This window comes from Hyla sarda, chromosome 5, assembly GCF_029499605.1.
Source record: "Hyla sarda isolate aHylSar1 chromosome 5, aHylSar1.hap1, whole genome shotgun sequence".
NCBI lineage: Eukaryota > Metazoa > Chordata > Amphibia > Anura > Hylidae > Hyla > Hyla sarda.
Genome location: NC_079193.1, coordinates 174,798,310 through 174,813,702, shown reverse-complemented (window position 1 = coordinate 174,813,702; position 15,393 = coordinate 174,798,310). Strand labels below are relative to the sequence as shown.

The following is a 15,393-nucleotide window of genomic DNA, read 5'->3' as shown; positions in this document are numbered from 1 at the left end:
CCCTCCAGATGTTGCAAAACTGCAAATTCCAGCATGCCCAAACAGCTGTCTCGGCATGCTGGGAGTTGTAGTTGCATACTTCCAGCTGTTGCATAACTACATCTCCCAGCATCCCCTCCGGCTATCAGTACATGCTGGGAGTTGTAGTTTTGCAACAGCTGGAGGCACACTGGTTGGAAAATACTGAGTTAGGTAACAGAACCTAACTGAAGGTTTTCCAACCAGTTTGCCTCCAGCTGTCTGTCAGTGCATGCTGGGAGTTGTAGTTTTGAAATAGCTGGAGCTTTGCCCCCCTATGTTAATGTACAGGGTACATTCACACAGGTGGGTTTACAGTGAGTTTCCTGCTTCAAGTTTCAGCTGCGGCAAATTTTATGCCGCAGTGTAAAACTCCTAGAGGAAAACTCACCATAGACCCCCGCCAGTGCGAATGTACCCTGAAAACACTACACCACACTACACCAACACATAATAAAAGGGTAAAACACTATATATACACCCCCTTACATGGCCCCCCCCAATAAAAACGAAAAACATATCGTACGGCAGTGTTTCCAGAACGGAGCCTCCAGCTGTTGCAAAACAACAACTACCAGCATTTCCAGACAGTCACTGACTGTCAAGGCATGCTGGGTGTTTAGCAACAGCTGGAGGCACCCTGTTTGGGAACCACTGGCGTAGAATATACCTATTTAATCCCTAATTTAGTCCTCAACTGCGCATGGCACTCTCTCACTTCGGAGCCCTGACGTATTTCAAGGAAACAGTTTAGGGCGACATATGGGGTATTTCCGTACTCTAGAGAAATTGCACTACAAATGTTGAGGGGATTTTTCTCCTTTTACCCGTCATGAAAAGGAAAAGTTTGGGGCTACATTATAGAAAATTTTACACTAACATGCTGGTGTTGCCCCATACTTTTTATTTTCACAAGCGGTAAAAGGAAAAAAAGACCCCCAAAACTTGTAACGCAATTTCTCCTGAGTATGGAAATACCCTATATGTGGGTATAAAATGCTCTGAAGACACACAACAAGGCTCAGGAGTGAGAGCACACTATGTACATTTGAGGCCTAAATTGGCGATTTTCACAGGGGTGGCTGATTTTACAGCGGTTCTGACAAACGCAAAAAAAGAAATACCCACATGTGACCCCATTTTGGAAACTACACCCCTCAGGGAACGTAACAAGGGGTATAGTGAGCCTTAACACCCCACAGGTGTTTGAAGAATTTTCATTCTGAATTAATTATGGAAAAAAAAATTCACTAAAATGCTGGTGTTAAATAGGGAAAAAGCCCCTTTCAAATTTGTAACCCCATTTCTTCTGAGTAAGAACATACCCCATATGTGGATGTAGAGTGCTCTGCGGGCACAATTCAATGCTCAGAAGAGAAGGAGCGCCATTGGGATTTTGAAGAGAGAATTTTACCAGAATTGAAGGCTACGTGTGTTTACAAAGCCCCCATAGTGCCAGAACAATGGACCCCTCCCCCCCCACACATGTGACTCCATTTTGAAAACTACACCCCTCATGTAATGTAATAAGGGGTACAGTGAGCATTTACACCCCACTGGCGTCTGACAGATTTTTGGAAGAGTGGTCCGTGAAAATGAAAAATTTTATTTTTCATTTGCACAGCCCACTGTTCCAAAGATCTGTCAAATGCCGGCGGGGTGTAAATACTCATTGCACCCCTTATTAAATTCTGTGAGGTGTGTAGTTTCCAAAATGGGGTAACATGTGCAGGGGTCCATTGTTCTGGCATTATGGGGGCTTTGTAAACACACGTGACCCTCGACTTCTATTCTAACCAAATTCTCTCTCCAAAAGCTCAATGGCGCTCCTCCTTTTCTGAGCATTGAAGTGCGCCAGCAGAGCACTTGACGTCCACACATGGGGTATTTTCATACTCAGAAGAAATGGGGTTACAAATTTTGGGGGTCATTTTCTCCTATTACCCCTTGTAAAATGTAAAATTTGGGGAAAAAACAGCATTCTAGTGAAAAAAAGTTTTTTTTTCTTAATTTACAGATCCAACTAACAAAGTCGTCAAACACCTGTGAGGTTTTAAGGCTCCCTGTACCCCTTGTTACATTCATTGAGGGGTCTAGTTTCTAAAATAGTATGCCATGTGTTTTTTTTATTTTTATTTTTTTCTTGTTGCTGTTCTGGCACCATAGGGGCTTCCTAAATGTGACATGCCCCCCTAAAACCATTTCAGCAAAATTCGCTTTCCAAAAGCCAAATGTGACTCCTCCTCTTCTGAGCATTGTAGTTCACCCACAGAGCATTTGACATCCTAACATGGGGGAGATTGGGTTACAATTTTGGTGGGCATTCTCCCCCCCCCCCCCCCCCAGTTACACATCTGAATTTAACGAAAAGTAGTCAAACACCTGTGGGGTGTTAAGGCTCATTGGACCCCTTGTTACGTGCCGTGTAGTTTCCAAAATGGTATGCCATGTGGGGTTTTTCTGCTGTTCTGGCACGATAGGGGCTTCCTAAATGTGACATGCCCCCCAAAAACCATTTCAGCAAAATTAACTCTCCAAAATCCCATTGTTGCTCCTTCCCTTCTGAGCCCTCTACTGCTCCCGACGAACACATGAGATATTTCCTTACTCCAGAGAAATTGGGTTGCAAATTTTGGGGCGGCTTTTTCCCCTATTACACTTGTAAAAATTTAAAACTGGGTCTACAAGAACATGAGAGTGTAAAAAATGAAGATTTTGAATGTTCTCCTTCACTTTGATGCTATTCCTGTGAAACACCTAAAGGGTTAACATACTTACTGAATGTCATTTTGAATACTTTGAGGGGTGCAGTTTTTATAATGCGGTCATTTGTGGGGTATTTCTAATATGAAGGCACTTCATAGTAAAAGCATCCCAGAGTTATGAAAAATGGCCGGGTCCTTAAGGGGTTAAAAATCTATATTTTTGGATGTTTAAGCCCTTCACCGTTCGGGATTATTAACAGAATATTTTTATAGATCAGATATTTACGCACCCGTTGATACCAAATATGTTGATTTGCATAGCAGTGATCATGATATGCATAGCAGTGATCATTGTTATATGCAATCTACTTCTCTGGTCTGCCATTGGTGGCAGACCAGAGAAAAAGAGACCCCATGATGGCAACAGGAGGCAGGTAAACAGCCGTGCTGCAGGTGTTCGGATCAGCCACCAGAACCGCCAATATCATGGCATCTGAGGGGTTAATGGCGACATCAGCGTGATTGCTGATGTCATCCAATACTGGTGGGTCCCTGACTGCTTTAGCAGCTGGGACCCGCGGTCTATGATGCAAGCACAGCTCCTGCACTCGCATCATAACCGTGGCAGGATTCCGGGTGTACAGGCACATCCTGGTGCTCTAAGTCTCAGGCGTAAAGGTATGCATCCTCTAGGGTTTAAGCCATGCCTTCAAAATTATCGGTGGAAAATTCCCTCAGCCGAAAAGGCCATCCCTATTAGGAAACCTACGTAGTACTATTAAAGTCTAAAATTATGTGCAAAATTAAATCAACAAATTTCTTCAGATATGGGCTCAGTACAGGAATGTATGTACTGATTGTACAAATAGAGGTCCATTCACAAGTTTTGTGCTTCTGTGGAACGGAACCAGGAGGAGTCATTTGGGTCATTTTCTGACCATATCTGGCATATCTGAGGCATACAATGGCTGATGCTTTTAAGCTTCTCCTGCTGAATCCGTGCCACAGAGGCACAAAACATGGTATTATTGCACCTTAAAAATAGACGTAAGGCGTATATGCTCACAATCTTAGTCAGTCATTAACTATACGTACTGAGTAATTGTGACAATAATAAAAATATGAACCAAGATCTACCATCGAGTATGGAATTAGCAATAGGATTAAATCTATCCAGTTGAAAAATTTGTCTCTTAAAGCCATTACCGTGAGAACGTCACAATAAAATATGTTTTTCATTTATATAAGGAATTTTATGTACACAATCACATGTCATAGGATCTATTAAATTATTCAGAATTCACAGTGTTTTAAGAAGTTGATGTGAGAATTATAATAGCTTTCTTTGTTGCTCTGTCTCCAGTTAGAACGTCCTTCAGCTTTGCAGTTATTTGCAAAGGAAAATAGCTGGAACACACTTGCATTTTAGTAAAAAACGTGAGGCAATAGTTAACAGTGAATTAAGTTCCTAATAGTGCTTATTAACAAAAACTACAATAGGAAAAGACTAGGTTAGGTTTTTTTTTGTTAAACTAAAGGAAAAACTGTTTTTCTAAGATCCTGTTTCTCTTTACCTAGTTCATCATTACACACAATCTCCAAATCAAAAAAAAAGGATATAAAAAATAAATCTGGTTTTGTAATGAATGAAGAACCATAGGATTTTTCATATAACAAAACTTAATATCCAAATGACTGCAGGGGACTCAGACTTGCAGTACTAAAATGGTAATGCTTTTAGGTAACAAGGTGCTTCTCATTTAGATTTTGCAAAGTACCATGCAAAACTAAATCTAACACTTTTGAAATTAGAAGTCACCCTTACAAAATAAAAGGCATGGAACAAAAATCTTTTTTCAATAGTAATCATGCTGGGAAAAAAGCTAAAGGGTAGGGTCACACATGCCGTAGTGAGCTGCATATTTGCTGCTGCATATTTTCCTACCCATTAGTGTAGTGTCACACATGCCCTGTTGAGCTGCGTATTTTCTGCTGCATATTTTCCTACCCATTAGGGTAGGGTCACACATGCTGTATTTTCTGCAGCTGATTTTAATACCCATTGACTTATAATTTAGGGGTATACTGTTGCAGGCTTTTCATTTTCTTCCCGCCTGTTATTTTTCTGGATATTATGCTCTCCTCTTCACGTTTTCTATATGCACACTAATTTTTATCGGTTTGCATTTTTTTTTTACCAGGACTTTGTAGCATAACCTTTAGAGATGAGCGAACTTACAGTAAATTCGATTCGTCACAAACTTCTCGGCTCGGCAGTTGATGACTTTTCCTGCATAAATTAGTTCAGCTTTCAGGTGCTCCTGTGGGCTGGAAAAGGTGGATACAGTCCTAGGAGACTCTTTCCTAGGACTGTATCCACCTTTTCCAGCCCACCGGAGCACCTGAAGGCTGAACTAATTTATGCAGGATAAGTCTTCAACTGCCGAGCCGAGCAGTTCGTGACGAATCGAATTTACTGTAAATTCGCTCATCTCTAATAACCTTACTTACTTTAGATGCACCCACTGGACCAACCAGGCCTGAGATATTCTTTATTTGTATGCCTATGTATGGTTAATGCTTTGTTATTACGAATAAAAAGTCTTGAATAAAAAAAAAAAAAAAAAATGGAAAACAGACACAAAAAAAATGGACAAGGATCTTAGTGAACCGGTAGCCCAGAGACCACTGGTTACAATCAGAAGGCAGAGGCATTTAAAGGATAGGACAGACTTTGTCCCTGCCATTTTCCACCCAAGAGGCAGGACACAAGTCTTTAACTGCAGTCGGAGATACAACGATGTAATCGTTGCAAAGTATGTCTTATTAAAGTTGGAAAAGAGTACTAAAAGTATAGTTAAAGAGAAAAAAAAATCACAGCTTCAAAATTTGCCTACAGAATAGCAGGACCAGATCATATCATATCATATCATGTTGGCAAAATCTCAAGGAAGGGGAACACCACACTTGCATTACTTAGAGACATCTGGATGGGAACCCAGAAAGGGTTTGTTTTAGCGGTGTTATGTTCAATTTAAAAAAAAAAAGACAATGGAACAAGCCATTGTTTTTGGGTTTACTGAACAGTATAAATGACATGATAACTTTATTCTGGAGTCAGTAGGATTATTGCGACATAAATTATATAGTTCTGTTATGTTTTACTATTGCTACAGATATTAATTTTTTTTGCATTATATGCATATTATATTGCACATAGAGCCATACAGCACCTTAGTACGCTGACACATTTGTTGCTTATTGTCTGTCCTTACAGTATAAAAAAATATATAGTTATCTTAAACAGGCATCAGTTTTATTGTGATGTTCTGATCATTAATCATTTGTAAACACCTACCTTGCAAGCACAAAGCTGCCAACTCTACAGCAGTTTCATAAGGACATTTTAATCTACAAGAAAAAATAAAAAAATGATTATTTAAATTATTTCATTATATAATGAAAATGAGAGAGAAAATCCCATAAGAATCGGTATTCGATCAGGTAGTAACTTGCTAAAAATGTAGGTTCAGACTCACTAAGCTTTGCCAGACAGCATTTAGATTAGGGCTCCCTTAGATAAGAATAGTCAAGCATGCTCACATGAATTTCTTTAAGCTGGTGCAAATAGAGCTCAACTTTTTACCTCAAAGGGAAATAATAGGTCACTTGAACACTGCAATAATGAATTTTCACCTAGGCTTGTGAGCTGGGCACCAGCCTAAATATTAACAGCCAAGCGAGGTACTGGGAGCTTGTGACATTATAACCCCGCACCTCATGACGCCCCACCCCCTCAATGCAAGTCTATGGGAGTGGGTGTGATGGCTGCCATGCCCCCTCCTATACACTTGCATTGAGGGGGTGGGACTATGATGTCACGAGCTCCCGGCGCCGGCTCCAGTGTTCATAACAGTTTGTTCCAAACGCTGACCATCGGAGTACCCCTTTAGGCAAAAATTTGCATCAATTATAAAAAATGATTTTACTTGATAAACCAGCTACCACTGCAAAAAGTGAAAAACACATTTGATACACTACCGAATGAAAAAAAATTGTGTGAGAAAAAGTTGCCAAATTTTTGAACAAGTCATCCACTGCTGCTACGGAAGAGCGTTCTAGGCATGTTCTGAGACCTTTACAAAGATCACTGTGCAAAAGGGGTGAAGGAGGATAGCTGGGACAATCACTGATGGTGTGATCGTCCCCACCCATAGGCTTGCATTGAGGGGGCAGGACGTGACGCCACGAAGGGGCGAAGCCGTGACATGACGATAGTCCAGCCCCTGTATTGTGAGTCATCAGACATGAAGCGATCTTCGCTGTGAGGCTGATGACAAGTGGGTGCTGCAGGAGAGATTGTGGGGGGTCCCCAGCGGTGGGCCCCCATGATCAGACATCTTATCCCCTATCCTTCAGATAGGGGATAAGATGTCTAGGGCCGGAGTACCTCTTTAATCTTAATTTTTCAGAGGCCATCTAAACATGAGAGCAATAATCTGGTAGTCATGGCTAGTGTTGAGCGGCATAGGCCATATTCGAATTCGCGAATATTCGCGAATATATGGACGAATATTCGTCATATATTCGCGAATATTCGCATATTCGTTATATCCTCGTTTTATTTTCGCATATGCGAAACTTCGCGTATGCGAAAATTTGCGGATGTGAAAATTAGCATATACAAAAGTAGCATAAGGTAAAATTCGCATATACGAAAATTCGCATATGCTAATTTTCGCATATGCGAATTTTCGCACGCCAGTCTCACACAGTAGTATTAGAGCCTTCTTTACACCACACAAGCTGGAAGCAGAGAGGGGTGATCACTGTGATGTGTACTGTGAAGAAAAAAAAAAAAAAAAAAAAAAAAAACGAATATTCGTAATTACGAATATATAGCGCTATATTCGCGAAATTCGCGAATTCGCGAATATGCGATATTCGCGAATAATATTCGAATTGCGAATATTCGCGAGCAACACTAGTCATGGCAACCACAGTTTTGATCTCTCTCCCAATATGTGTAAATGTCTTCCTTCTCTAATGTCCAGTAAAAAGCAGAGTGCGGTTACATTATGACAATCACAAATGAGACGCACTACATAAGGCAGCTCTGACAGACCATACTAGAATTATAAATGAAAAACAAATAGGTTACTTACTTTCCTGATAGAATGTCTTGTCTAAGCTGTAATACAAATAAGTACCTGAAAAATTATGAAAAGAAGTATTTAGAATACCATAGGTAATTTTTTCTGTGAACACCGCATTTCCAGAAAGACACACGTTTTACAAGAAATACAGGTATAGTTTCAGCTTTTTCAAATTTTATCTCCCATTTTCATTCTTTTTTCAGGATCCCTTCTTGGTATGATGAATGGGAAGAAAATGTGACAGTCCACTGAACTATGCTATGGCAGCATACACAAGCTAGGCTAAGTATAGAATTGTAGGAATGTCAAATATATGAAGGAGACTAGAAAAGAACTTTTCAAAGTATGAAAAAGAATGCATCAAAAACGATTTATAAAGAGCTTTGTAAATTTTATAGAAAGGTCTCTGGCGCGGCATCAGTTGCTAAAACGCTATTATATATTATATATACATACACATACATCCACACACTGTATTCGGAAAGTTTTCAGACCCTTTAACTTTTTTTTCACATTTTATTATGTTGTTGCCTTGTGCTAAAAATAAAAATAAACCTTGGTCTTATTCTATTCTGCACTTCTTACCTCATAAGAATGTGTAAATGGAATTTTTGACATGTTTACTCATTTATTAAAAAGTGATAACTATGATTTCGCACTACTCATGTGTTTTCAGAAGTGGAGATTCTCCTGGGCAACATGGATCTCTCTAAACCCCTTACTCAGTCCTATGCTCTTCTCCAGACACTGGGGCCTAGCCCGTTCTCGAACGCCTATCATAAATGGGTGGCTGATATTCCTGATTTGTCTGAGTGCCAGTGGAAGGAAGTAGAGGGCTCCTATTACTCCACAGTGGTTAGTAGGGATTTGTTGCTTCAGTCTCTGTATGTTTTGAGGTTATATTATACCCCTACTAAGCTGAAACGTATAGGGGTTTCCCCGTCTGACTTATTTTTTCGTTGTTCTGTGAAGGTTGGTACCATCATGCATGCGGTTTGGAGGTGTCCAATTATAGCCTCTTTTTGGAGAGAGGTAATGGGTTTTTTGGCAGATAATCTAGATTTCCCTTCTCTGTTTACCCCAGTGGTGTGCTTGCTGGGAGTCATAAATGAGGTGGTCTCTGGTACGCATATACGTATACTGAGCCGATTCTTGCTATTCTGTGCCTGTAAAGTGGTAGTAATGACATGGAAGGATTCTTCCCCTCCCCTTTGTCTCGCTGGCTGAACCTGGTAAATAAATATGTCCTGTTGTACCAAGCCTTGTATACAAGTCGTAGGTGCCCGAAGAAATTTGACAAGGTGTGGACTCCATGGATTTTATTGAATGTGCCCGCTGACCAGCCGTCTGGAGTGATCCATTAAGTTTCCTGTAACAGGATATGTGGAGGGGTAGGAGTCATTGGGATGTGTGGTATTGTTGTATGCTTGTCTTGTGGTGTGAGACTTCTCCGGATAGTACCGGGGATTCTCTTTCCTTATGTGCTTGATTGCCCTTCCTGTTATTATATCCCTCACTGTGATGGAATTGACCTGTGGGCATCCAGAGGCACTTGTTGCATGTTACACTTTCTTGTGGTGTTTATTTGTTGTATACATAAACAAAACAATAATAAATAAATACTTTAAAAAAAAAAAAAAACTATGATTTTGCACAGACATCCGTATTTAGACTCTTTGCTATGACACTCAGAAAGCAACACTGACTGACAATTTCACATGCTGTTGTGCAAGTGGAACAGACAACAGGTGGAAATTATAGGCAATTAGCAAGACATCACCAATAAAGGAGTGGTCCTGCAGGTGGTGACCACATACCACTTAGTTCCTATGCTTCCTGGCTGATGTTTTGGTCACTTTTGAATGCTGGCAGTGCTTTCACTCTAGTGGTAGCATGAGACGGAGTCTACAACCCACAAAAGTGGCTCAGGTAGTGCAGCTCATCCAGGATGGCATAACAAGGCGAGCTGTGGCAAGAAGGTTTGCTGTGTTGGTCATCACAGTGTCCAGAGCATGAAGGCACTACCAGGAGACAGGCCAGTACATCAGGAGATGTGGAAGAGGCCATAGGAGGGCAAAACCTAGCAGCAGGACCGCTACTTTGTGCAAGGAGGAGCAGGAGCACTGCCAGAGCCCTGCAAAATTACCTCCATCAGGCTACAAATGTGCATGTGTCCACTCAAATGGTTAGAAACAGACTCCATGAGGGTGATATGAGGGCCTGATGTCCACAGGTGGGGGTTGTGCTTACAGCCCAACATCAAGCATTTGGCATTTGCCAGAGAACACCAAGATTGGCAAATTCGCCACTGGCACCCTGTGCTCTTCACAGATTAAAGCAGGTTCACACTGAGCACATATGACAGACATGGCAGAGTCTGGAGAGGATATGGAGAATGTTCTGCTGCCTGCAATATCCTCTAGCATGACCAGTTTGACAGTGGGTCAGTAAGTGTGTGGGGTGGCATTTCTTTGGGGGGCTGCACAGCCCTCCAAGTGCTTGCCAGAGGTAGCATGAGATGAGATCCTCAGACCCCTTGTGAGACCATATGCTGGTGCAGTTGGCCCTGGGTTCCTCCTAATGCAAGACAGTGCTAGACCTCATGTGGCTGGAGTGTGTCAGCAGTTCCTGCAAGAGGAAGGCATTGATGCTATGGACTGGCCTGCCAGTTCCCCAGACCTGAATCCGATTGAGCACATCTGGGACATCATGTCTCGCTCCATCCACCAACGCCACATTGCACCTAGGGCTGGGCGGTATACCGGTTCATACCGAATTCCAAATTTTTTGGGCTGCACAATATGAATTTCCCCCCATACCGCAATACCGGTTGGGCCCCTCCCCCTCGGGAATGTATTATCAGCCTAGCGCAGCGCTGTCCCCACATCGGGGAACTAATCCTACGTTTACCTGCCAGCACTGTTCTGCCCCCCCCCCCCCCCAATTAATGATCAGCCCAGCTTGACACAGATGTCAAGCACTGCCCTCCTCCTCTTTGTTGGGGGCCGCCGGCGATGGAACTCACTGTACGCCAGTGGTCTCCAACCTGCGGACCTCCAGTTGTTGCAAAACTACAACTCCCAGCATGCCCGGACAGCCAACGGCTGTCCGGGCATGCTGGGAGTTGTAGTTTTGCAACAGCTGGAGGTACGCAGGTTGGAGACCACTGCTGTACGCTGTATACCTATGCCCGTGCTGCAAAAGATACAGAAAATAAACTTTTAACTCACCAACCTCGGCCGCACGCTTGGGATGGGGGAGGACAGCCGCCAGCCAATCACCGGCCAGAGCGATGCCCTTCCCCGGCTAGTGATAGGCTGAGCCCACTGTCATGTAAGAAGCCAGCTTCTTACATGACAGTGGGCTCAGCCTATCACTGGCCGGGGCGGGGCATCGCTCCGGCCGGTGATTGGCTGACGGCTGTCCTCCCCCGTCCCAAGCATGCGGCCGAGGTGGGCGAGTTAAAAGTTTATTTTCTGTATCTTTTGCTGCACGGGCATAGGGATACAGCGTACAGCAGTGGTCTCCAACCTGCGGACCTCCAGCTGTTGCAAAACTACAACTCCCAGCATGCCCGGACAGCCGTTGGCTGTCCGGGCATGCTGGGAGTTGTAGTTTTGCAACAACTGGAGGTCCGCAGGTTGGAGACCACTGGCGTACAGTAAGTTCCATCGCCGGCGGCCCCCAACAAAGAGGAGGAGGGCAGTGCTTGACATCTGTGAGTAGTACCCTGCTGGGCTGATTATTAATTGGGGGGGGGGGGGGGGGCAGAACAGCACTGGCGGGTCACGTGATTTGGGGGGGGGGGGGGGGGAGAAGCCGAACACCGCACGCGGGTCACATGATTGGGGGGGGGGGGTTGGGGGGACAGACCAGCGCTGGCGGGTCACATGATTTGGGGGGGTGAGAAAATACTGTTATATACCGTGGAACCGGTAGGTTAAAAAAATACCGTGATACACATATTTGGTCATACCGCCCAGCCCTAGTTGCACCACAGACTGTCCAGGAGTTGGCAGATGCCACCTCCTCAGGAGCATGCTCAGGAGTTGTAGGGAGGTCATACGGGCACGTGGAGGCCACATTCACTACTGAGCCTCATTTTTACTTGTTTTAGGGACGCTACCTCAAAGTTGGATCAGCCTGTAGTGTTGTTTTCCACTTTGATTTTGAGTGTGACTCCATATCCAGACCTCCATGGGTTGATAAATTTGATTTCCACTGATCGTTGAATGTGCAGACAACAAAATCACACAAAAATTATGTAAAGACAAAAGTATTTCATGTTATTTCATTAGTTCATTCAATCAGATCTAGGATGTGTTATCTTAGTGTTCCCTTTATTTTATTTTTTTAGCAGTGTAGTTTGGTTGAAAAAATTATAATGTCTTTCCAAATGAGCCTATTTGAATTTTAAAGAAAGCAATTTACTTAATATGGAATCCACTATTCTATCCATGAATCCGCTAATCAGCATAGAGATTTTTTGTATCCATCTAGGATATTTAGACCTCACCACACTCATTCATTCTCTGGAAGTGAGCTTATATTCATTTATTAAGCAAAAATATATGTTATACAGGACCTGTTCATATAGGCAGGTATCATGTGCCTGATTATCTTTGAACCTACATACTCACCTAGTGCTCTTTTGGATAGTAACCTATGGTGCATGGTCCTATGGTGCATGGTTGGTAATTATGGGTCATAAAAAAACTTAATTATCATAAATAGATCATAACCTGATAATTATGTGAATAACCATAATCTTTTTTTCTTATAATAACTATGAATGGTATATATTACAACACACCTAACTTATAACTGTATGACTAATTATAATTATGAGTTATAATAATCTAATTTCCTATGACCAGAGTCTAGTTCATCCTACATATGAATAATCTGTCCATGACATCCAACAGATAGGCTAGACAGGAGTATGGTAGCCTTAACTCTGGTCAGAATAGTGTTAACAGAAGCTGGACAACGGTACCGAAGAGCGCCTGTGCAGAAGCGATCGGATAGAAGCATGTGCATACATGCGTACACATAGCGAATTGTGGAGATTGCGTGAGTAAAGTGCACGTAATCACCTGATCTTGGCTGGTCAGGTGACCGGAAATTGTAGCGGATGTTGCGATACCCGGATGTGTATCAGTGACATCAGAGGATGTATGGATTGGTCCACCTATAAGCCATTCTGATTGGGGAGTCACGGTCTTCGCGTGTGATGTAATGCAAGATCATATCAATGGATTGGCCCATCATTCTATTTATGAGTATGGTGAATAATGACTGGGCTGGTTATATTTGAAAGAAGTGTGGTGATTGGTTGGATCAGACACAGGTCCTCAGTGGTTGGCAGTGTAATGAGGTTATCTGGACACCATATAAAAAGGCTAATTTGGCCTTGACATTCATTGCTGTCAGTCAATCTCCTTGATAAAGTCACACCAGTGGCGAAACATGTCGGGTGTGACAGTTGTGTGTTTTAATTGCATTTCCATTGTGTCCAGTATATAAAATGATCACATATAGGGTCATGGATTGAAAGGCTAGTGAGCCATATAATAGTCCGTGCCTGCAGTGCACAATGGGTTGTCGGACATTAATATCCTAATATCTGGATTATCCACCAAGAGTCACTACAACTGATAGGAATACCTCAGTGTAGTTACCACATATATAAGTGGTGCTAAAATACAGAGGAGATATGCACCAATACCACTTTGATGTTATACAAGCCTGGGAACAGTAATATCCAACCTATGAGGTGGCTATCTGTTTGATATTGAGGGACATCAATCCCCTATAGCCTGGATCCACTGTGGCAGACAAGTATATATGTATATATATATATATTTTGTCAAGGTGCTTCAGTGTATAGCACTGAAGAAATAAAAAACTCTGATTCCATCATTCCTCCGTGGATTAGTCCATGGGTGACCCGGGAATGACATTTCCCACAACTTTAGAGTGACAAGTGGGAATATGCTTTTAATGTGTGGTTCTCACCTTTGTTTTGCTATTTTTTATATGCATAATAAAAGATACATTTTATTTGTAACACATTTACCAAAGAGGTTTTATTTAAACCCTAGGGGTTATATTGTTGTCAGGGCTCTTTTGATCACTGAAAACAATCTCGGACACCCGTGATAATTAGATTGCCAGGTGAGCCCAATTTAAGGAAAACTACTAAAGGTGGGTGTTCCACATTGTTAAGCAGAGCACCATCAAGCAATATGGGGAAGAAAAAGGATCTCTCTGCTGCCGAAAAGAGTGAAATCATTCAATGTCTTGGTTGAGGTATGAAAACAGATTACACGAAAACTTAAGCGTGATCATCGCACTATTAAGAGATTTGTGGCCGATTCAGAGCACAGATTGGTTTGTGCAGTTAAAGGCACATTGAGGAAGACTTCTGCCAGCTCCATGCATCGGATCAAGAGAGCAGCTGCTAAAATACCATTACATCGCAGCAAACAGATATTTGAAGCTGTTGGTGCCTCTGGTGCCCCACGGACATCAAGGTGTAGACTCCTCCAGAGTCTTGGAACTGTGCATAAACCTTCTATTCGCCCACCACTAACCAATGCTCACAACCAGAAACAGCTGCAATGGGCAGAAAAATACATGAAGATTAATTTTCAAACAGTCCTGTTCACTGATGAGTGCCGCGCAACCCTGGATGGTCCAGATGGATGGAGTAGTGGATGGTTGGTGGACGGCCACCCTGTTCCAACCAGGCTGCGACGTCAGCAAGGCCATGGTGGAGTCATGTTTTGGGCCGGAATCATGGGAAGAGAGCTGGCCGGACCCTTTAGGGTCCCCGAAGGTGTGAAGATGACCTCTGCAATGTACGTGAAGTTTCTGACTGACCTCTTTGCTCCCTGGTACAGAAGGAAGAACTATGCTTTCCATAAAAAAATCATTTTCATGCATGACAATGCACCATCTCATGCTGCAAATAATACCTCTGCATGAATGGCTGCTATGGAGATAAAAGGAGAGAAAGTCATGGTGTGGCCTCCATCCCCCCCGACCTCAATCCAATTGAAAACCTTTGGAGCATCCTTAAGCAAAAGATCTATGAGGGTGGGAGGCAGTTTACATCCTAACAGCAGCTCTGGGAGGCTATTCTGTCATCTTGCAAACAAATTCAAGCAGAAACTGCCCAAAAATTCACAAGTTCAATGGATGCAAGACTTTGACCGACTGCAGGTCCCACTGTTCTTAAGAAGGCTCTCCAGGTTCTTAGTTATATGGCAGATGTTATCTTTTCTACTTGCAAGTAAGGTGTTTATTACTTGGTCAGACAGGCCTCTAGCTTTTAGAATTAACCTCTCAGCATCCAGGCTGTTAGATGACGGTGAGATGACTGAGGATGATGAACTAGTCCCTGGTACAGTAGATCTTCCCTCTCCAGAAGAGCCCAAGGCTGTGAGACTAACATTTACCTTAGCAAGGTAAACCAGGGCCTTCGAGGCCAGAAGGGTGCCATCAATAGG

The 15,393-nt window shown here is 42.7% G+C and overlaps 1 protein-coding gene across 1 annotated transcript in view; it reads right to left on the bottom strand.

Annotated features, from left to right (window-relative positions):
- Nucleotides 1-15,393, bottom strand: part of EPB41L4B (erythrocyte membrane protein band 4.1 like 4B) — a 182,625-nt gene that overhangs the window by 45,374 nt on the left and 121,858 nt on the right. The window contains exons 5-6 of the mRNA XM_056520799.1: nt 7,889-7,933; nt 6,082-6,134 (exon numbers count right to left, since the gene is read on the bottom strand). Of these exons, the coding sequence (XP_056376774.1) occupies nt 6,082-6,134; nt 7,889-7,933 (98 nt within the window). The remainder of the gene's footprint in view (nt 1-6,081; nt 6,135-7,888; nt 7,934-15,393) is intronic.